Genomic DNA, 23,503 nt, shown 5'->3' on the forward strand with positions numbered 1-23,503 from the left:
TGTCTTATTGGAAGGTCCACTGCCTACTGCAAAACAGTGTTGTTCAGGGGTCATACCACAGCATCTTGATACACTTTGGTGGAGGTTTTGCTCCCTTTCTTACAGAAATGCAGGATACCTAAGATATGATGCCCCCCCCCCCCACACACACACATACACACACACGCACACCAGACCATCACTGACATGGGGTGATGATCTCTCTGAATCCAGGGTTGCTATGGCACATGCTGTGCGATCATCTGTGGTATATACCTGATCATTTTGGTGGTGAAATGGCTTCATGAAAATCTCATCAGTGAAAAGGATATCTCTCTGTCTGTTGTTCGCATACTGTTGAAAAAGTGCCTTTTGATTTTATCACCCTCTGCAGTTGTGGTGTTAGGAAGTGGTCAGTAGAACAAAATTAGCTCTCACCAACTGGTCAGTTAGTACATGTGACATCATTCTCTGTGAAGTATTCATCTTTCACATCATGTTCTGCATTCTCACACGATTATGGTGGAGGCGTGCCTTCACAGCCCTCACAAGCTGTTGCATCCTAATGCAGCATGGTCAACCTGTAATTTTTGCCTCATATATATCTTCTGTATCATTATAATGGTTAATAGTCCAATACACAAAGATCCTACTGATCCTGAGTACTTTTAGCATTTGAAAATAACAGGTGCCTGTATTCCAGTCTTGTGAAGTGCTGTTACAGCTACACAATTCTCATAATCTCCCTGCTGTATTAATCCATATCAGCTAGACATCTCTCTCTCTCTCTACTGATAAACACGCAAATGTTGGCTGTGCACAGTGCCACTAATGGAACTAGGCTCACACAATTCTGTGGGTAGTGTGGGTGTGTGTGCAGATGTTGTAACAGTATTGATGGCAAGACTGTGTGTGTGTGTGTGTGTGTGTGTGTGTGTGTGTGTGTGTGTGTGTGTGTGTGTGTGTGTGTGTGTGTGTGTGTGTGTGTGTGTGTAATATAATATAATAAAAAACATGAAATATAATCTTAAGCCAATAGATGCATTTTAAGCATCTAAAGACAAATTGATTTTATTGGGGGGTGGGGGAGTCGAAAAAAGAAAGACATTTGTGCTCAAGAAAATTCAAAATTCCAAGCAGTTGTTTGGTCAACTGCTTGTGATTTAACCAGCCTTAGCTGTATGTTATATATAGTTTTTCATTTCTCCTGGTGTTGTACATCTGTTCATTACTCATTCACTTACTCTATGAATGGAAGATATTAAAAATGACACATCATTTTTAATATCTTCCATTCAAAATGGAAGATATTAAAAAATTGATCCTTTCACGTAACTGAGTTTTACCAGTATACGTCAGCAAATAACCATAACATTGGTTGTTATTATGGTATATGACAAGGTATGGTAATTTGAAAAGTACTTGTTAGCTATTGGATGATTTATTTATCCAATGCGCCTTCAAAAATGTACAAGGCACTTTGATAAACTAGTTTAGTTAAAAATCATGAATTTACTGTTAACAGTTTCTTCCAAATTGCTCTGTCATTATCAAATAAAATAACCCCCGTTATAGTCTTCTAAGATAGTTGCAACTGCATCTTAGTCTTCTTTTATTGCCATTTCTGCTTCAAATAGGTATTTTGCTAAACTCTTGTTATCATTCCCTTCTGATGATCATATAGACAATCTCTACTCCCAGAGTCTGGAATGTTAATAGTTCATTTTTACTATTTAATATGAGGAAACAGTAATAATTACAATTCCAAATATTGACTAAAAAGATCCATTTGCAACCAGATTTATTGCAGCAGACGACTTTAACTTCCATATTAGAACATTAAATCTATCCCTGGATATATTCTAACTATTAGTGTAACGTCCACTGTGGCAGTTTATTTCAATTTTTTGATCCTTTAGAAGTCAGGAAATCACTTATACTCCCATCCTCGTTTATTTGCAGTATGACTTCCAGATATATTCCTTCCTTGCTTTGCCTTTTTGTTCCCAGTCATTCTACCATTTTCCATGATAGGAAAAAAAGAAAGAAATTATGAGAAAGATAAGAAGTGCTCAAGTGCTTAATTCCTTTCCTTTAGACTAATACACCACACTGAAACCACTCTCTCACACATGTGACCTATGAATAAAACAGTAAAAATCAAAAAATTAGATAACTTAAAGTGTAAAAAAAAATATTTTTTTTTTTACTTTTTAATAGTTATTGTTTTATTTTCAGAGTGGATAAGCAAGTATTCATCAATACATCGTCCTCGTAAATCCTCATTGCTGTACATATGCCAGTATTGTCTTGTCCATCTTGGTGATATAGGTAATGTTTTAATTATTTCTTTTTAAACAATAAAAGTGGTTAGCTATAAGTTAATAAAAATATATAAGCACTTTCAGAAAAGTTAGATAAATTAAATTGAAAGAAATCTTAATTTCACAAATTTTTAAGGTGGTTTTGAAACAGAAAACTACCGCTACAGTAGCTTCATTAATCTGTCAGCATGAAACGACTATGAATGAATCAATGAAAAGATGTTGATGAAACTTAATATATAAGAGGGAAGCAAAATTCCCAGGTAGTTTTAATTTAATTATCTTATTATTATTTAATTTAATAATAATAACTATCACTTGACATGAAGACTGAAATAATAGTGACCTTCTAACACATTCCTGAATATCAAGTTCTTTCCTAATATCCTCGTTTTTAATATGATATTGCCATTGATGCCATCTGTTCAAGCCTCTAATCTTTCTCAGGACTCTCATATCTGCGGTCTCTAGTCTTTGGTCAAGTGTTTTACTTCTGACCCAGCTCTCAGATCCATAAGTTGAAACTGGTTTGAACACTCTCGTGTATACAGTTGATTTAGTGTTCCGACTAATTTCTCTCTTATTCCATATGAATTTATTCAATTGACTTCCTACCATACCAGCTTTGTTGATTCTGTTGTCTATTTCTATATTTAATTTACCATCTTCACTAAAAATCGTGCCTAAATAGCTGAAATGTTTTACTTGTTCCACAGATTCTCCATTCACAACACAATGATTCTGCCTATTTTCATTGTCTTTGTCTTTTTATTGCTGATCTTCATACCATATCTATTATTACAACAGTTATTCAATTTAGTCAGTGAATCTTGCAGACTAGTAGCGGATTTATTTAGAAGTATAACATCGTCCACATAAAGCAAAGAGCTGACATTAACATCTCCAATTTTGATATCATGTTTAATACCACTTTCCTTCATAATGTGATCCATATAGATAATGAATGACAGAGGAGATAATGTACATCTCCTTGTCTGACACCAGATTTAACATTAAACCATCTTCCTGTACTTCCTTCAATTCTAACTGCTGACTTACAACTCAAATAAAGACTAAGTATTGCTTGATATAATGCCCCATTGACACCATATAACTGCAGCGTATTGAATAGCTTCTCTCTTGGCACCTTGTCATATGCCTTTTCCAAATCGACAAAACTTAAATACAGATCTTTGTTATATTCCCATGATTTCTCCACTATTTGTCGTAAAGTGAAGATCTGATCCTGACAGCCTCTATTTGACCTGAATCCAGCTTGTTCTTCACCAAGCTTTTTTTCCACAATTCTTCTCAACCGTTTCTCAAGTATACTTGCATATATCTTACCAGGAACACTCAGTAGGGAAATACCTCTGTAATTCTCACATTCAGTTTTATTTCACTTTTTATATATGGGTACTACGAGAGCTCTACTCCAATCATCGGGAATTAGTCCCTCTGTCCAGACATTCTGAACTATGCAGTGCAGCCACTGTAAGACTTTTATACCACCATACTTTGGCATTTCTGGTACGAATATCATCTACTCCTGCTACCTTTCCACATTTCAAACCTTTGATGGCTTTTTCTACTTCAAGTATGGATATGTATTTCTGACTGCATGCCTGGTCAGTGTTTTTTTACCACTGTGCTGTCCTCACTGCTTGTTTCATTTAGGAGTTTTTCAAAGTAATTACTCCATATTTCAAGAATATCTTTTTCTTCAGTTTTCATATCACCTCTATCAGCTCCTTTTACAGCACCCTTTCCTCCATTCCTAAGCTTCTTCAACAACCTCCAGAATATTTTGCCACCTTCTTGATATTTATTTTCTATGTTCTTGCCAAATTCCTCCCATGACTTTTGTTTAGCTAGTTTTACACTGTGTTTAGCTTTCTTACATTTGTCTCTGTATTCTCTAAGAGCACAGGCGGACTTATTTGCGAGGAACTTTTGATATGCTTTCTTCTTTTCCTTCACTGCCTGTTTAACTTCCTGTGTCCACCATGGAGTTCTAATTTTTCTATTCTTGCAGACAACTTCACCACATGCCTCTCTAGCTGAATCAATCAGGGTTTTCTTCAAGGCTTGCCACTGAATCTCCAAGGTTTGGTTCCTGTTCTCAAACTCTTTAATTTGTCTTCAATAATCTTTGTGTATTTTAGTCTACAGTTCACATCTGAGAGCTGCTCAACTTTTATTCACTTTAAAACTTTCTTACATGTTATTCTTTTCAATATGACTGAGAACTGCTCAACTTTTATTCGCTTTAAAACTTTCTTACATGTTATTCTTTGCAATATGAAATTCATTTTTATCCTACTGAAGACTAAATAGTGATCACTTTCAATTTCAAATCCTCTGTACACTCTGGTGTCCTGCACCAGGGAGAAAACATCGCTATCAACAATAACATAGTCGATGAGACTTTTCTTATTCCTTGCCTCTTCTCTCCATATGCACATTTTTATGTTGGAACATGGTGTTAGTAATAACCAGTCCATGTCCTGAGCAGAAATCCAACAGGTATTTGCCATTATTATTAGCTTTTCTCTTTTCTCCAAATTTTCCCAAAATGTTTTTGTATGTCTGACAATCATTTCCTACTCTGCTATTTAGATCCCCAACAAGGACCAACTTTTCCTTTTTCATTGTGTCAGTTGCTTCTTCTAAAGCTTCAAAAAATTCCTCCACTTCTACCTTAGTAGAACCATCTGTGGGACCATAGGCACAAATAAGTCTCATTGTCCAGTTCCCCATTCTCATATTTGCCCACATTACTCTACTTGAGACTGCCTGCCATTCAAGAAGATTAGCCGTGTATTTTGTGTTGAATATCCTTGTTATATTCCCAAGATTTCTCAACTATTTGTCTTAAACTCAATCTGATCCTGACAACCTCAATTTGGCCAGAATCCAGCTTGTTCTTCACCTAGCTTCCCTCCCACAATTTTTCTTAACCATTTCTCAAGTATATTTGTAGAAATCTTACCAGGAACACTCTGCAGAGAAATACCTATATAAAATATAGGTATTTCTCTGCAGAATACCTATATATTCAGTTTTATTTTCCTTTATATAAATGGGTACTATGAGAGCTCTTCTCTGGTCATCTGGAATTCGACCTTCTGACAAAGTATTCTGAATACGAAATGCAGCTAATGTAAGACTTTTATATCTCCATATTTGAGCATTTCTGGCTGACTTTCATCTACTTCAGCTGCCTGTCCACATTTCAGGTTTTTGATGACATTTTCTACTTCAATTATGGATATAGATTACTGACTGCATGTCTGTTGGGTGTTTTCTACCATCATGCTGACACTGCTTGATGGTAGTGTCATTTAGCAATCTTTCAAAGTAATTACTCCAGACATCTAAAATGTCTTTATCTTCAGTTTTCATGTCACCTTTATCATCTCTGATTCCTTTTACAGTACATTTTCCTCCATTTCTAAGCTTTCTCAATAGCTTCCAGAATATTTTGCTACCTTTTTGATATTTATTTTCTATGTTCTTGCCAAAGTTTTCCCATGACTTTTGTTTTGCTAGTTTTACACAGTGCTTCACTTTCTTACATTTTTCTCTGCATTCTTTAAGATCACAATCTGACTTACTCGCCAGGAACGTTTGATGTGGTTTCTTTCTTTCCTGAGTCTACCATGGAGTTCTGGTTTTTCTATCCTTACAAATAACCTCATCACATGCCTCTCTTGCTGAATAAATCAGGGTTTTCTTCAAGATTTGCCACTGAATCTCCAAGGTTTGGTTCTTGTTTATACATTCTTTTATTTTTTTCTTCAATGGTGTTTGTATATTTGAGTCTACAGTTCATCTCTGAAAGCTACTCGACCTTTATTTGTTTTAAAACTTTTTGCACACTCTTCTTTTCGAAATTCAATTTTATTTTGCTTAAAACTAAATAATGATCACTTTCTACCTCAAATCTTCTCTATGCTCATGTGTCCTGAACTTGTGGGAAAACATCGCTATCAACTATAACATAGTCAATGAGACTTTTCTTATTTCTTGCATCTTCTTTCCATTTGAATTTGTGCACATTTTTATGTTGTAACTTGGTGTTGGTAATAACTAATCCATGTCCTGAACAGAAATCCAGCAGGATTTACCATTATTATTAGTTTTGCACTTTTCTTCAATTTTTGCCAAAACATTTCTTTATGTTTGGTAATCATTTCCTACTCTGCTGTTTAGATCTCCAACAAGGACCAACTCTTCCATTTTCAGTGAGCCAGCTGCCTTCTCTAAATGCCTCAAAAAATTCCTCCATTTCTTCCTTGGTAGTAGAACCTTCTATGCGACCATAAGCACAAATAAGTCTCATTATCCAATTCCCCATTCTGATATTTGCCCATATAACTACTTGATATTGCCTATCATTCAAGAATATTATCTTCATAATTATTGTCGAATACTATAGCTCTTCCCTATTTTTCCTGATTGTTATTGTCTGAATATAACATTTTGCATTTGTCGCTTAGAGAAATCTTGCCTGTTTTAGTCTTATTTGTTTCAGTCATGCCTATTATGTCCATCTCTTATTATTCAGTTCTTCTGCTAGTTCCACTTCTTTTCCATAATGATGCTTGTCTTGATAGTACCAATCTTGAAGTGTGTTGATGTTGAGTTGGGATGTGTTCTGGGATTTATTCCAGTAGCACTTTTCGCTGTTTGTCCTGGTTCCCTGACAAAAACAACGGGCACCTTGTTTAACCAGGTAGTGTCCAGCTGGCATGAAATTCTATCATGTTATACCATCATTTTACATTGTGGTCTAAGCTAATAAGAATACAATTTTGTCAAGAATACCATTATTGCTTTCATACATTTCTACCTTAATGGGACAAAATCATGTGATATCATTAGTAGTACCCTCCCCCTCTCCTATCTCTTCTGTCATTCCTAAAATTAGTATTTTCTTTACACTTGATCCCAGTTACACCTGATTCTGATAGCCAGGTTTCACTAATGCCAATAATCTTAGGTTATGACATATTCAATAAAGCAACAAACTCAACCCCTTTGTTCCTGATGCTCCTATCATTTGTGTATTGGCATAACAAATTACCACCTGGCCTTTTCTTATACTTAGATATGCAGTCTACTTGGCTTGTTGTACAACTTTCTCGTTTACCTCCAGAGACACACTCAAAATGTCTGACCCCAAAGCATACATTTCAACCCTTTTTGCCAATATTCAATGCCATTCATATCTTTATCATGTTTGCATACCATAGCTGAGCTTTCACATACATTCTCGCTTTTCCTCCCATGATGATCTAATTTCCCTGCCTGCATTAGGCTCATCCTAGTAAGTAATTTTCTAGTCTTCTGATGCTATATCCATTCAAGTGCAGACCATCCCTCTTATACAGGTCTTTTCTGCCATTAAACGCACTCCATGCCTCTAAAAATCTGCATCCATTTCTTCATACACACCTTTCTAATATCCTCTCTCACACTATATTTGTCACTGTGTAAATCATTAATTCCAACAAGAACTACCATCTGTTTTACTTTTCTTTCCTTTTCTGTTTTTCTATCATGTTTGTCATATTTTTAATTTTTTCCCCTGGGAAGCTAGAAGCAGTGACTTTATTGCAAGTGTAAATTTCATGATTGAATCCCCATATCATATTGCTTCTTTCTGTTTGTATTTTAATTGACTTACCTTATTGTTATTGCTATTATTATTACCAAGTTCAGTGCTTTCTTTGCCCTTCTTGTTCTGATCATATTTTTTATCTTAATTATCTTAAGTGTCATTAATGTTTTTGCTACATTTTTTCAATACTTTTGTCGATTTTCTAATAATTTCTTTGAATGGGATATTTTCAATGTCAGATTATCCTTGGTTATATTGTCATCACTGCAATGTTTCTGCTCATCCAGACAAAGGTACTTCTCAGTAGTAACTACTTATACTTTAGACACTGCCCTGTTGTGGTGACTTTTTGGTGCCATTCTTAAGAAAAACTAACAATATTTCTACAGTTGTGTTACTAAACATAGTAATACACTAAAAACTACAATAATATACTAAAGATACATCAATTAACCTAAGAAAGCATTTAATAAATCAACAAAAATCGCTAATCTCACAGGAGCTTTATAACAGCATGTCTGCACATCAGGTGCATTGTGAAGTGTCTTTAACCGTGTTAATAATTTTGCTTTATTTTAATCTTAGGGCTTAATTCAAGAACTTAGCGAACTTCCAAGCATCCTTTCTCCTTTGGCCTACACAAAGCTAGGGATCCTGAATAGTCATGAGTAATACAAGCAGCGGGCCCAAGGTAGTTTGGTGGTAGGTAAAGGCTAATAGGACAAAATACAGAGCTGGTACTGCTATGGGTGAAGGTCATCTGAAGACTGTAAATTGCATGGATAACATAACTTTATGGATATAACTACCTAAGGGTGATTTCGACTACAGGGTTCTGGAAGGTGAGGAGAAAGCATGAAAGATGAAAGATCATGAATGCAATCAGAAATTTCTCACAAGTAGTGCAATTTTGATATGCCATTTATATATCTCTTTTCATGCTGGAATTATATGTCCTTTTTCACCTCTGTGAGGCAAGGAATAAGTGCACTAGATTTTTGAACCCTTGTGTAGGCCAAAGGATATAGTATGCTTGGAGAAGTTCAACAAGCTCTATTTTGTTTGCTGTTTTTAAATGTCCCCTTAACAACACCCAAATTTATTAATTAATAGCTTTAACATATGAACTAGACGTATTAAAATAAGCTTCATGGCTTACACATGCAACAAAAATTATATAGAACTTATTCAAAAACTTCAGTATATTCCATCCAGTGGTATATGGACATCATCAGGGAGATTGACTGTTAACTACATTTAAAAGATGAATCAAAATAATGAGCCATAAATCATACATATATTAGCTTGTGTCTTGGTCACAGCTGAAGTGTGATATTACACTATTCGAGTTCAAAGGAACAATTGTAGTAAGTTGCATATATGATAAAAAAAATATTATTAATTAAAAAAAAAAACTTATGAACAATTAATAGTGATCACTTCATAACTCGGATATTGCCATACAGTTTGATTGGTTCAGGCTTGAATGATTTCTTAGTGTTTCACGTTTGAAGGAAAAGACAATCGAATTCGAACTTGCCAAAGTGAAGTTTGTCTTGTTCCAAAGAATTCTGTGTTTAGTGTCCAAAGCATGAGAAGCAAGACCAGACTTGTCAGATTCCAAAAATATCATGTAGTCTTGATGTTCTTCATGTTTTTGTTACATTGGAAGCCCTGAAACTTACTTTAATAAACTTAAATTTGCTCTTAAGGTTGTATTTATATAATGATCTGCTTATTTTTTTTTTAAATATTCTTTTTACAGAAGGAATAGCTATAGCCTTAGTAATTTTTTTAGGTGTATTATTATTGAGAATTTTTTTGATTTCTTTATGATCTATAGGCTAAGAAGATGTTATTCTTATAATTAAAATAATTAAATGGATTACCTTAAGAGTAGAATTTAAGCCATTAAACGATGTAATGATCACAGATCGTTACATTGTTTTAAATAAAAACTAAGTATTATCTTTTAAAAGAGAGAGAGAGAGAGAGTAAGCAAACTAACTGATTAACTCATTCCATAACTTGGTATCTTTAACATTCATTCCCTCTCCATTGATGATTTAATAGTCAGGTTTGTCTTTCCTTTTCACAAATGTTTCAATCACTGACAACTCCTGTTACAGGACAAATTTCACAGGCTCTCTTTGCTTATACACATTTGGTTTACTTATGTGGTAAAATAACTTTTACTCACAGGGAAAAAAAAAAAAAAGGATATAACCAGGACTTCAGAAATCCACTTGCCGCAGGCAAGTTATCAGAGACAAGTAACGAGTGAATTTTCAGCCTCGTTCTAAACATGCTCAAAATGTATTATTTTCTTTGCATAATTTATCCATGTTTTTATTTCATTTTAAAACATCATCTCATTCACCATCAAGTTGTGGCTGTCAACAAATTTATTAAAGGAGTTTTATTTCCAGAGAGTTGGAAATAAATCAACTGGATCTGAAATCCTTAATTCAAACATTACAACATTTTTTTTAAAGAATCACAAAAACACTTGCAATTTTAATTGCTGATTTTCTCTGAAAGTCAGAATGTAAACAAATCATCGCTTTCTTCTCTCCTTTTATCTCTATTAAGGTTCCAATCTTTATTATTATTTTTTTAACATGAAAGACTATTGAAAAAATGAGCAGTCATTAAAAACTCAATTTGTTTTATCTTCTTCTTCTTCCTTCAACAGTTGTTCTGTCATCATTATCATAAAACATATGAAATGCTTTATAAATATCGGCTGTCGAGTTCCAAAAATCCTCTTTCTCTTATAGCAGTATTATAGTGTTCTTTCCACTCCATGAATGCTCTACTACATGCATAGAGTGGAAGGAACAAAAGTCCCAACACAAAAATTAAAATTGGCACAGTGAAATTAAATACTGTAGTGCAGCTTATTTTTATTGCTCACAAAGTGTATTCAGCTTAGTGTAATTAAATACTTGAAAATGTTACATAATGAAAAAAATGCTTGCTAATACTATTATTTAAAAAAAATACAATACATGATCTGACAGTTACCTTTGCAAGAAGGTAATTGTTAGATCACGTGTCAAAGGGCAGATCATGTGACTGAGTGAAAAGTAAGTCTGGCATGAAGTAAAATTTTTTGTGGCTAGTAGAATTAAATATGATTTAAATCTACTAACCTTGCTCATAACTATTTTCCCATAGCCAACTTTTATATGGAATATTTTGAGCAACATATTCTACACCCTATTACATTAAAACTAAAATTTTACTCATATATCAATTATTTGGCTCCTAAGTTTGCTCAGATGTTAAACACCATCTAAACAAGCATCACAGACATATGGAATTCACCACTGAAGTCGAAAACCAGAATGCACTTCCATATTTTGATAGATTTGTCACACATCTTCCATCTGGCTGGCTGCCACTGTCTACTGTAAAGCTTCAGGTAGTGCTCAATACACATAGATTCCTAATACCTCCACAGTGCAGAATAGGTGTCAGAAGCACAATTAAAAATACAGAAATAACAATTTGTTCAGATGAGCAAGTGTTGTAGAATAAATTATAAAATTATATGCGAAACATTTATAAAAAAATGTTATGGCATCAAAAAGAATCGAGAAAATTCTCAACAAGAATATACTTAAAAAATTGCTGTAAGGTCATTACTGTTCCATTCATAAAAAGAAGAAGATTGTTACATAATTTTATTATTTGTTAAGAGCTTAAGAGCCTTAGAGCTTACTGAGTTAACCTTAATCATAGCTCTAGGTGTTGTTAAGATGTAGCTCAGTAAGCTCTTTAATTCTGTGGAATGTTTTTAAACACCTCACAGATTTAAAGAGCTTACTGAATTTCTCCAAGCATTCTTTCTTCTTGGATTTAGCCGACCAAATTGTATTCTTATTGGTTAAACCAAAATATAGAATGATGGTACAACATGACAAAATTTCATGCCGGCTGGAGCGTCGCCCGGTTAAACAAGGCCCCCCGTTGTTTTCGCCAGGGAACTGGGGCGAACAGCGAAAAGTCAGCTACTGGAACAAATCTGAAAACAAACCCCAACTCAACATCACCAGAGTTAAAGATCGGTACTATCAACGTAAGAAGCCTGAATGGCAAAGAAATGGAGCTAGCTGAGGAATTAGATAAGTACCAGATCGACATAATAGGGGTGACTGAAACAAAAAAGACCAAAACTGGTGAGATCGTTCTGAGCAATAAATACAAAGTGTTATGTTCAGGCAATGACAATCAAGGAAAAGAAGGAGTAGCCATAGTATTCAACACAAAATAGGAGGCTAATCTTCTTGAATGGCATTCAATCTCAAGTAGAGTAATGTGGGCAAATATGAGAATGGGGAACTGGACAATGAGACTTATTTGTGCCTATGGTCCAACAGACGGTTCTACTAAGGTAGAAGTGGAGGAATTTTTTGAGGCTTTAGAAAAAGCAACTGACACAAAAAAAAAAAATGAAAAGTTGGTCCTTGTTGGGGATCTAAATAGCAGAGTAGGAAATGATTGTGAGACATACAAAAATATTTTGGGAAAATTTGGAGAAAAGAGCAAAGCTAATAATAATGGCAAATATCTGTTGGATTTCTGCTCAGGACATGGACTGGTTATTACTGCCACCATGTTCCAACATAAAAATGTGCACAAATTTACATGGAGAGAAGAGGCTAGGAATAAGAAAAGTCTCATTGACTATGTTATTGTTGATAGTGATGTTTTCTCCCTGGTGCAGGACACCAGAGTGTACGGAGGATTTGAAATTGGAAGTGATCACTATTTAGTCTTGAGCAGGATAAAATTGAATTTCACATTGAAAAGAATAACATGTAAGAAAGTTTTAAAGCGAATAAAAGTTGAGCAGCTCTCAGTTGTGAACTGTAGACTAAAATACACAAATATTATTGAAGAAAAAATGAAAGAGTTTGAGAACAGGAATCAAACCTTGGAGATTCAGTGGCAAACTCTGAAGAAAACATTGATTGATTCTGCCAGAGAGGCATGTGGTGAGGTTGTCTGTAAGGATAAAAAAATCAGAACTCCCTGGTGGACACAGGAAATTAAAGAGGCAGTGAAGGAAAAGAAGAAAGCATACCAAAAGTTCCTGTCAAATAAGTCAGCTTGTGCTCTTAGAGAATATAGAGACAAATGCAAGAATGCTAAACACTGTGTAAAACTAGCTAAACAAAAGTCATGGGAGGACTTTGGCAAGAATATAGAAAATAAATATCAAGAAGGTGGCAAAATATTCTGGAGGTTGTTGAAGAAGCTTAAGAATGGAGGAAAGAGTGCTGTAAAAGGAATTAGAGATGATAAAGGTGACATGAAAACAGGAGAAAAAGATATCCTTGAAGTATGGAGTAATTACTTTGAAAAACTGCTAAATGAAACAAGCAGTGATGACAGCACAGTGGTAAAAAACACTGACCAGGCATGCAGTCATGAATACATATCCATACTTAAAGTAGAAAAAGCAATCAAAGGCTTGAAATGTGGAAAGGCAGCAGTAGTAGATGATATTCGACCAGCATTGCTGAAGTATGGTGGTATAAGAGTCTTACAGTGGCTGTAAGACTCTTATACCACCTATACTACTCTTATACCACTCTTATACTACTGCATAGTTCAGAAAGCCTGGACAGAGGGACGAATTCCCGATGATTGGAGTAGAGCTCTCATAGTACCCATATATAAAAAGGGAAATAAAACTGCATGTGAGAATTACAGAGGTATTTCCCTACTGAGTGTTCCTGGTAAGATCTATGCAAGTATACTTGAGAAACGGTTGAGAAGAATTGTGGAAGAAAAGCTTGGTGAAGAACAAGCTGGATTCAGGCCAAATAGAGGCTGTCAGGATCAGATCTTCACTTTACGACAAATAGTCGAGAAAGCATGGGAATATAACAAAGATCTGTATTTAAGTTTTGTCGATCTGGAAAAGGCATATGACAAGGTGCCAAAAGAGAAGCTATTCAATATGCTGCAGTTATATGGTGTCAATGGGGCATTATATCAAGCAATACTTAGTTTTTATTTATGTTGTAAGTCAGCAGTTAGAATTGAAGGAAATACAGGAAGATGGTTTAATGTTAAATCTGGTGTGAGACAAGGATGTACATTATCCCCTCTGTTATTTATTATCTATGTGGATCACATTATGAAGGAATGTGGTATTAAACCTGATATCAAAATTGGAGATGTTAATGTCAGCTCTTTGCTTTATGCGGATGATGTTATGCTTCTAAATAAATCCGCTACAAGTCTGCAAGATTCTCTGACTAAATTGAATAGCTGTTGTAATAGATATAGTATGAAGGTCAGCAATAAAAAGACAAAGACAATGAAAATAGGCAGAATCATTGAAAATGTCAACTGTATTGTGAATGGAGAACCTGTGGAACAAGTAAAACATTTCATTTAGGCACAATTTTTACTGAAGATGGTAAATTAAATATAGAAATAGACAACAGAATCAGCAAAGCTGGTATGGTGGGAAGTCAATTGAATAAATTCATATGGAATAAGAGAGAAATTAGTCGGAACACTAAATTAGCTGTATACAAGACAGTTCAAACCAGTTTTAACTTATGGATCTGAGAGCTGGGTCAGAAGTAAAACACTTGACCAAAGACTAGAGACCACAGATATGAGAGTCCTGAGAAAAATTATAGGCGTGAACAGATGGCATCAATGGCAATATCATATTAAAAACGAGGATATTAGGAAAGAACTTGACATTGTCAGAATCCAGGAATGCATTAGCAGAGCTAATCTCAGGTGGTATGGTCACTTAAACAGAATGGGTGAGGAAAGATTAGCAAAACAAGTGTTCTCTGCCAGGTTGGCAGCAAAATGACCCAGAGGAAGACCAAGATATAGGTGGATTGATACGGTACAAAGTGCCTTAGACGATAGAAATATAAGAACTGATAAGGTTGGAGTCTTGACAAGTAACAGACTGATTTGGAGGAAAATTGTAGATAGGAAATTAATAATGATGTATTTTTTTCATGTAGTACTATCATATCCTGTACACCCCTTGAGGGTACATGGCAGGAATTTGATGATGATGATGATGATGATTCTTTCTTCTTTGGCCTGTCTAAGGGTTCATATCCAGTGCACTTATTCCTTGCCTTATTTAGGTGAAAAAAGGACTTGTAATTGCAGTATGAAAAGAGAAATGCAAATAACATATAAAAATTTCTGATTGTGCCCATGATGAATCTCCTTCCCCCCATCTTGCATGATTTCTTATCCCCCTCCAGAATCCCATAATTTAAATCATCCTTAAGTACTTATATCTAGAAAGCTTATATTATCCACAAAATTTATAGCCTTCAGAGGACCCATAATAACAGCACCAGCTCTGTATTTTCTCCTGCTAAACTTTACCTCTGACCAAACTACCTTGAATCTGCTGTCTGTATTACTCATGATATGACTGTTCAGGATCCCTTTCATATTTGTTTAATTCTTCTGCAGTTTCGAATTAATTATTCCTAATTAATTAAATATGTCTTTAAAATATTTCATTATTTCTAATTCTAAAAGGTTTCATTATTCTTTTATTAAAATGGCTATAAAGGAAATACATAATTGTTAACAAGGGAATGCTTTCAGTCATATTCATTTTTAAAAATTATGGAAACAACTAATGTTATAGTTGAATTTGTTCAATATTAACAAAAATAATCACTTCACCTTTTGACTTCATATCATATCAAGGTCATCGTCTGAAGTATACACATATATACAAAGAAGCAAGCTGCATTACAATCTGCACAGTATGCTCAAGTCAGACTGATTTGGTCAACTGTTAACATTGCTTCCCTGACCTCTGGTGGAAAAAAAACTTACTACATCAAAGCTAGAGTCCTGTTATCTGTTTGGTCACATATCATTAAGAAATATATTAAGCTACAGAGCAGCATGCCTCCCATAATTATGTACACATAAATTAGAACAAAAACAATATAGATGGTGGCTAATAATTGCTGAAATTATTGTTTAGAGTCTCCTAAAGTAAACGTTTGCTGGAGAAATTGAAAGAACATATGTGGATTGAATGTGTGCCATCCAAATTCTTGGAATTTTTATGCCACCATTATTATTTAGATTAGGATGGATAAAAATTACACAGGCTTCCTTGAATTTATGTTCATACAAGGTTTTTGTATGATGTAAAGAATAGGTACCTTTCCAATCAGTTTGGTGTAGAGTGTTAAGTGTGTGATTCAAGAGACTTACTTTACCAAAATTGTTAAATTTAATGTGTTGTTTGTGTTCATTTTTATGGATTGAAATTACGCATTCACTTTCACCAATATAAGGTAAGTTAAAGGTGCACAAATGGGTTTGATATTCCCCAGGGCAGGCCAAGGAGAGGAGGAGTTGAATATGTTTTTAATTTTATAGGCAGTTTAAAAGTAGCATTAAGACTGAATTCTATTTATTTTATCTGATAACCCTTTAATGTATGGGATACTTATGGTTTTATTCTAATCTATTATTTGTATTTGGTTACATTTTATGAAGATTTTTATTGATGGTATTTTTCTATAGCCATTGTTTATAAATATGTTGCTAATAATTTGTAATTCTTGTGTAAGAGCTTGCTCATTAGAGCAAATTGTTATAGTTCTGATTTGAAGATTGTTAATGATGCCAAGTTTTTGTGAAGGGTAGTGATAAGATTTAGCATGTATATATTGGCTGGTATGAGTAAGCTTGTGGTAGACAGTGAAGGATAGACCTGAAGAGAACTTGATCGATAGTAAATTGTATGTGCTCATGTTGTTTGTTGATTTGGCTGAGGAAGGTGTTTAAAGTTTGGTGGCTGTGTGGCCAGATAATGAAAACACCATCAACACATCTAAGCCAAATTGTAGGTTTTAAAGTAAAGAAATCTAGGGCACGTTGCTCCAAAGCTTCCATATAAGTTGGCAGTTGGATGTGAGGGATAGTGGTGAACCCATGACCATACTTTTTTATACAGGTAAAAATTATTTTGCCACACGAAATGATCCAGAACATAGTATGTAGGCAAAAAGAGCTAATTTTGGGTGGAAATTTGTTTTGTGGGAGAAGAATTGTGTCACTGATTGGGACATTTGTGAAAAGGACAGAAATGTCAAAACTGACTAATATATCATCTTTGCTGAGATATGATAATAATGATGATAATGATGATATCACCTTCATCATCATCTGTATACTTCAGATGATGACTTTGATATGAAGGTCCAAATGGGTGAAATGGTTTACATCAGACTGAAGTTTTACTATAACACAGTAGTTGTTTCCATAATGTTTAAAAATGAATGCTGATCACCATGTAACTATAAACAAAAGGATTTCCAGTGATATGGAGAAAAGTTTTAATAGGCTTTTATTTATTTTTATGTTTAGCTAGATACCGAGGGCAATCGCTTCAAGCCGAGACATTTTATAGGCATGCAGTTGATCTAGTACCAAGCAATGGTATGTTTGTATATTTCAAGAAATTTATATAAATATTTATTTACAGTGTCAATTTGATTTGTTTCTGTAGAAAAAAGAAAGAAAAAAAAAACTTTACAAGTTTTGCAGAAGAATTTTACAATAATTATTAAGATTACACACACCACATGTGCATAGACACTCTCTCTCTCTCTCTCTCTCTCACACACACACACACACACACACAGAGAGAGAGAGAGAGAGAGAGAGAGAGAGAACTTGACAAATTATGCAAAACCCTACTTGCCATGAAAAATAATGATGTACTCATCCAAACCTTCCTCCCCTTCCAGTTTTTTTGTGATATGTTTCAGTAAATCAATAGGAGTTCCATAAAGTGATTAATGGTGTTGTATTGTTGTTTGGAACCCATTTCCAGTCTGTGAGAACCATTCCAAGAAGCAGAAGCCAATAAATAATAAGATTAGGAAGGACAGCAAAAACATTAATTTTTTTTGAACAATTTGTTACATTAATTTTTTGTTAATAAAATGGTCTTTTGTATTATACATATTCTTCTGAGTTTGATAAAAAGATTTTGTTTAGAAAAATAATTTTTATTTAATAAAAATAGAAAAAAAAAAGACTGGACAAGGTCTATTTTATCCACTCAGCAGCTACTTTCAGCTGACAAAATCTATTTGCTAAAGTGCTACAGATGAGTGGGTGAGCATATTGGTCAAGCTTTGTGTGTGTGTGTGTGTGTGTGTATACACACACACACACATATATATATTATATATTGGCTTTCTCTCAGCAACTATGCTGGCTTGGTTAGCAGAGTGATTAGTGTGCTTGTTCCCTAACCAACAGGTCACAGGTCCAAATCCCACTGTGGGCATGGACTTTGTGATACTGTGATACTTACCTTGTGTACTGCTATAACCTTTGATATGCTGCAGTATGACCTTTACTGTTCTTGCACCATTAAAACCATAAATCATCATCAACAGAAGCAACTGCACTGCCATATATGATCTGCTTTTATGATCTAATTGGTTCTTGAAAAAAAGCATTGTTTATTGAGCATTGTAAATCAAATACTAAATTCCCAGCAGCTCAGCATTATGAATGAAAGGTTATGTTCTTAAAAATACTGTTTGAACTATATAATACCACACTGAGGTGATACTTAATGAAATAATAAATAAACACATTTGTTTTATCATGAAAAAAAGCAAAAAGTTATGCAATTTACTGTTAACAATGATGGGCTGGTTTGGGATTTAGTTGACTAAATTGTATTCTAATTGGCTTAAACCACAATGTAAATGATGGCAATACAAATAAAATTCTATATGTATTGCCAGCATTTTACATCGAGGTTTAATCCAATAAGAACTCAGTTTGGTTCACTAAATCCCAAATTGCCAGTGCATCCTCGTTCATTCAGTATTCAGCTAGATACCCAACAGGGTGCACCACGAGAAGATGAGGATTGGACATTAGGTCAAAAGTCCCAGTCGGTTCTCTGCATTCTAAGGAATTCGATGAGCCAACTGGGGTTATGCATGAAAGGTTGCACGCTAGTCTCCATCCAATTTATACCACTTTGACCCTTAAGCACCCCCAGGCAAAATAAATAAAAAAAAGGCAATATCAAGTAGAATGATGAGAACAAATATTAGAATGGGGAACTGGTCAATGATACTTATTTACATTTATGGTCCCACAGAAGATTCTACAAAGGAAGAAATGGAGGAATTAGGCATTTAGAGAAGGCATCTGGCTTACTGAAAATGAAGGAGTTGGTCCTTGTTGGAGGTCTAAACGGCAGAGTAGGAAATGATTACCAAACATAGAGAAATGTTTTGGCAAAAATTGAAGAAAAGTGCAAAACTAATAATAATGGTAAATCCTGCTGGATTTCTCTTCAGTAAATGATTAGTTATTACCTGTGGCGAGCTATGGAAATTTTAACAAAGGGCTCACATCGTTGAGCAAAAAAAAAAAAGCGGTATTTCACACAAAAACTTTTATTAATACAGTTTATGTACAAATGCCAATCAAAAGGTATGAGGGACAATGAACCTGTAAAGGCTATCATTTTAAAACAAATATTTCATGATCTAAACAGCAAATATTTGCCACAATCATCTGTGTTAATTTATCTTACATAAGAATAAATTATTTAACTATCAAAATATAATAAGAATTAAATCTTTTATAATCACACATATGAAAGAGTCCGCATTTTTTATAAACAAAATAAATTTGTTTTGTTTGGGATAGAAGTTTTTATGACAAACAATCTATAAATAATAAATAAATATTATCTAAACATAGCGCATGCACTTATTTTATTTTCAAACTTGGGCGCATTCGTTATAGAGGAGTCGAAACAATAATTCCAAATAGTCTATACCCCGAATAGGCTAATTTTTGTTAGGTTTACCGTATCAGTTTGTCGCTTAATATATATATATATATATATATATATTTTTTTTTTTTTGAAAAAGTAAACAAGAACAAAGGGCTCGCGTGAGCCCCTTATAGCTCACCACTGGTTATTACTAACAACATAGAAAGCTTACAACATAAAAATGTGCACAAATTCAAATGGAGAGAAGATGCAAGAAATAAGAACTAGTCCCATTATTTCAGGACACATGAGCATACAGAGGATTTGAAGTAGGAAGTAATCATTATTTAGTTTTTAGCAAAATAAAATTGAATTTCGAAAAGAAGAGTGTGTAAGAAAGTTTTAAAACAAATGAAGGTTGAGTAGCTTTCAGAGATGAACTGTAGACTCAAATACACAAACATCATTGAAGAAAAAAATAAAAGAACTTGTAAACAAGAACCAAACCTTGGAGATTCAGTGGCAAATCCTGAAGAAAACGTTGATTTATTCAGCCAGGTGTGTGGTGAGGTTATCTGTAAGGATAGAAAAATCAGAACTCCATGGTAGACTCAGGAAGTTAAGGAGGCAGTGAAGGAAAGAAAGAAACCACATCAAATGTTCCTGGCAAGTAAGTCAGATTGTGATCTTAGAGAATACAGAGAAAAATGTAAGAAAGCTAAACACTGTGTAAAACTAGCTAAGCAAAAGTCATGGGAAAACTTTGGCAAGAACATAGAAAATAAATATCAGAAAGGTGGCAAAATATTCTGGAAGCTGTTGAGAAAGCTCAGAAATGGAAGAAAATGTACTGTAAAAGGAATCAGAGATGATAAAGGTGACATGAAAACTGAAGATAAAGACATTTTAGATGTCTGGAGTAATTACTTTGAAAGATTGCTAAATGACACTACCATCAAGCAGTGTCAGCATGATGGTAGAAAACACCCAACAGACATGCAGTCAGTAATCTATATCCATAATTGAAGTAGAAAATGTCATCAAAAACCTGAAATGTGGACAGGCAGCTGAAGTAGATGAAAGTCAGCCCAGAAATGCTCAAATATGGAGATATAAAAGTCTTACAGTAGCTGCATTGCGTATTCAGAATGCTTTGTGAGAGGGTCGAATTCCAGATGACTAAGAATTCTACCCTCTGACAAAGGAATTCGACCGTCGAATTCCAGATGACCCATCTATGTAAAGGGAAATAAAACTGAATGTGAAAATTATAGAGATATTTCCCTGCTGAGGTTCCTGGTAAGATTTCTGCAAATATACTTGAGAAATGGCTAAGAAAAATTCTGGGAGGGAAGCTTGGTGAAGAACAAGCTGGATTCTAGCCAAATTGAGGTTGTCAGGATCAGATTGAGTTTAAGACGATTAGTTGAGAAATCTTGAGAATATAACAAGGATTTGTATTTAAGTTTTTTTGATCTGGAAAAGGCATATGATAAGGTGCAAACAGGAAAGCTTTTCAAAACACTAGAGTTATATGGTGTAAATGGGACATTACATCAAGCAATGCATAGTTTATTTAATCTGTAAGTCAGCAGTTAGAATTTAAGGAGGTACAGGAAGATGGTTTGAGGTAAAATCAGGTGTGTGACAAGAGTGCACATTATCTCCACTGTTATTCATTATCTATATGGACTACATTTTGAAGGAAAGTGGTATTAAATCTGATATAAAAAAATTGGTGTTGTTAATCTTAGCTCTTTACTTTATATAGATGATGTTATACTTTTGAAAAAATCCAGTACAAATCTGCAAAATTCCCTGACCAAATTGAATAACTATTGTGAGAAATTTGGTATTTAATACCAAATTTCTGATTATATGATAATCAGCAATGAAAAAGCAGCCCATGAAAATAAGCAGAAACATTGAAAACATCAACTGTATCTTGAATGGCAAAGCTATAGAACAAGTAAAACATTTCTGCTATTTAGGCACAATTTTTAGTGAAGATGGTAAATTAAATATGGAAACAGATAACAGAATTAGTCAAGTTAGTATGGTAAGAAGTCAGCCGAATAAATTTATTTGGAATGAGAAAGACAGTTGCCGAAACACTAAATTAGCTGTTTACAAGACAGTGTTCAAACTAATTTAACTTATGGATCTGAGAGCTGGAATAGAAATAAAATATTTGATGAACGACTGGAGACGTCTGATATGACAATTATGAGAAAGATTTGTGAAATGAACAGATTGCATTAGTGGCAGTATCACATTAAAAATGAGGATATTAGGAAAGAACTTGCCATTGTTATCATTCATGAATGTTCTTCCTCTTCTACAAGTGTCATTCTCTAGAAGGAGTTTGGCAACCATGTCACCATACCTTTTTCTATCTTTTTCTGCTCTTGAACATTTATGGTAATTCGAGCCAGTCTAGTCCTTAATGTCTCCAAACTACTTTCTACTGAGTCTACCTCTCCCTTTTTTTCCATCCAGTTTCACTTCTAATATTAATTTCTGGATGCCTTATTGTCTAGTTAGATGTCCAAAATATTTAAGTTTTCTTTCTTTAATTATTTTCATTTTGCTTTCTTTAAAACCTCTTAGTTTTTCATTTTCTCTGTCCATGATATTTTCAGCATTCATCTGATGGTCCACATTTCGAAAGCTTCTAATTTTTTCTCTGCTTCTTTATTTAGAGTTCAAGTTTCACTGTTGTAGAGAAGGCTTGACCATATATAGCATTTTATTAATCTTTTTCTTGTGTCTATGTTAATGTCTCTGGATGTTAGAATATTTTTCATATCAATAAAGGCTTTTCTTGCTATCTCTATTTTTCTTTTTATTTCTTTAAGGGAATTTCCTCCATCTGTAAACATTTGTCCCAAATATATAAAAGACTGAACCTGTTCAATTTTCTTTTGGTTAACAGTTTTCTTATTTATTGGTGTTGAAGTTCCTTCCCCTGACTTTTACACCCTTCAGTTCTGCAATATCTTTAAAAACTTGCTCACTATATATATTATACAGAAAGGATGATTACACACATCCTTGTCTTACTCCTTTTTTGATTTCAAAGTTATCAGAATATGCATTTTTATATCTTATTGAGGCCATTTGATTTCAGTATATATTTGTAATTATATGGGTTAAAAGGAAAAGTAGATCTTTTCCTTTTAATCCATTATTCTATAGGTTATGTATTATGATCTATTGTGATCTATTGAAAGCATTTTATTATTATTATATTTATTATTTATTATATCAAATGCTTGGGTGTAATCGATAAAACAGATATATGCTTTTCTGGTTATCGAGGCTTCTTTCACATAATGTTTTCAATTGAAAATTCCTTCTCTCTTTACCTTTGTATTTTTGAATACCTGATTGAGTGTCTTCTATTTCTATTGACAAAGTGCCTCTTATTCTTTCTAGGATTATTCTCAGTACTAGTTTTGTAACATGGCTTGTTAAACTTATTAGTCTATATTCTGAACATTCAAAAGTTCTTGAAATTTTGGGAATATTGATAAAGATGGATTTCCTTAGATCAGGGATGCACAAACTTGTTGAGGCTGAGGGCCGCGTAGTTCCACTGTTACTTATGGGAGGGCTGTCAAAAAAAACTTGAAAGTTATCTACCATATGTTGTTTATTTTATTTATACCTATCATAATTGTTACAAAAAAGGTAATAAAAAGTAAGTGAATTTAATTTGATGTGTGACATTGCATTGATTTGACAATTGTTTTGATATTTGGTTCGAATTTT

The 23,503-nt window shown here is 34.0% G+C and overlaps 1 protein-coding gene across 2 annotated transcripts in view; it reads left to right on the forward strand.

The window, feature by feature from the left end:
* Positions 1–23,503, forward strand: part of LOC150110719 (uncharacterized) — a 487,651-nt gene that overhangs the window by 93,727 nt on the left and 370,421 nt on the right. For both annotated transcript variants that reach the window (XM_090400398.1, XM_090400407.1), the window contains exons 6-7: positions 2,218–2,310; positions 17,338–17,409. In XM_090400398.1, coding sequence (XP_090256524.1) covers positions 2,218–2,310; positions 17,338–17,409 — 165 coding nt within the window. The remainder of the gene's footprint in view (positions 1–2,217; positions 2,311–17,337; positions 17,410–23,503) is intronic.

Source organism: Typopeltis vanoorti, chromosome 1 (assembly GCF_054136105.1).
Source record: "Typopeltis vanoorti isolate ZY-2024b chromosome 1, IOZ_Tvanoo_1.0, whole genome shotgun sequence".
Lineage (NCBI taxonomy): Eukaryota > Metazoa > Arthropoda > Arachnida > Uropygi > Thelyphonidae > Typopeltis > Typopeltis vanoorti.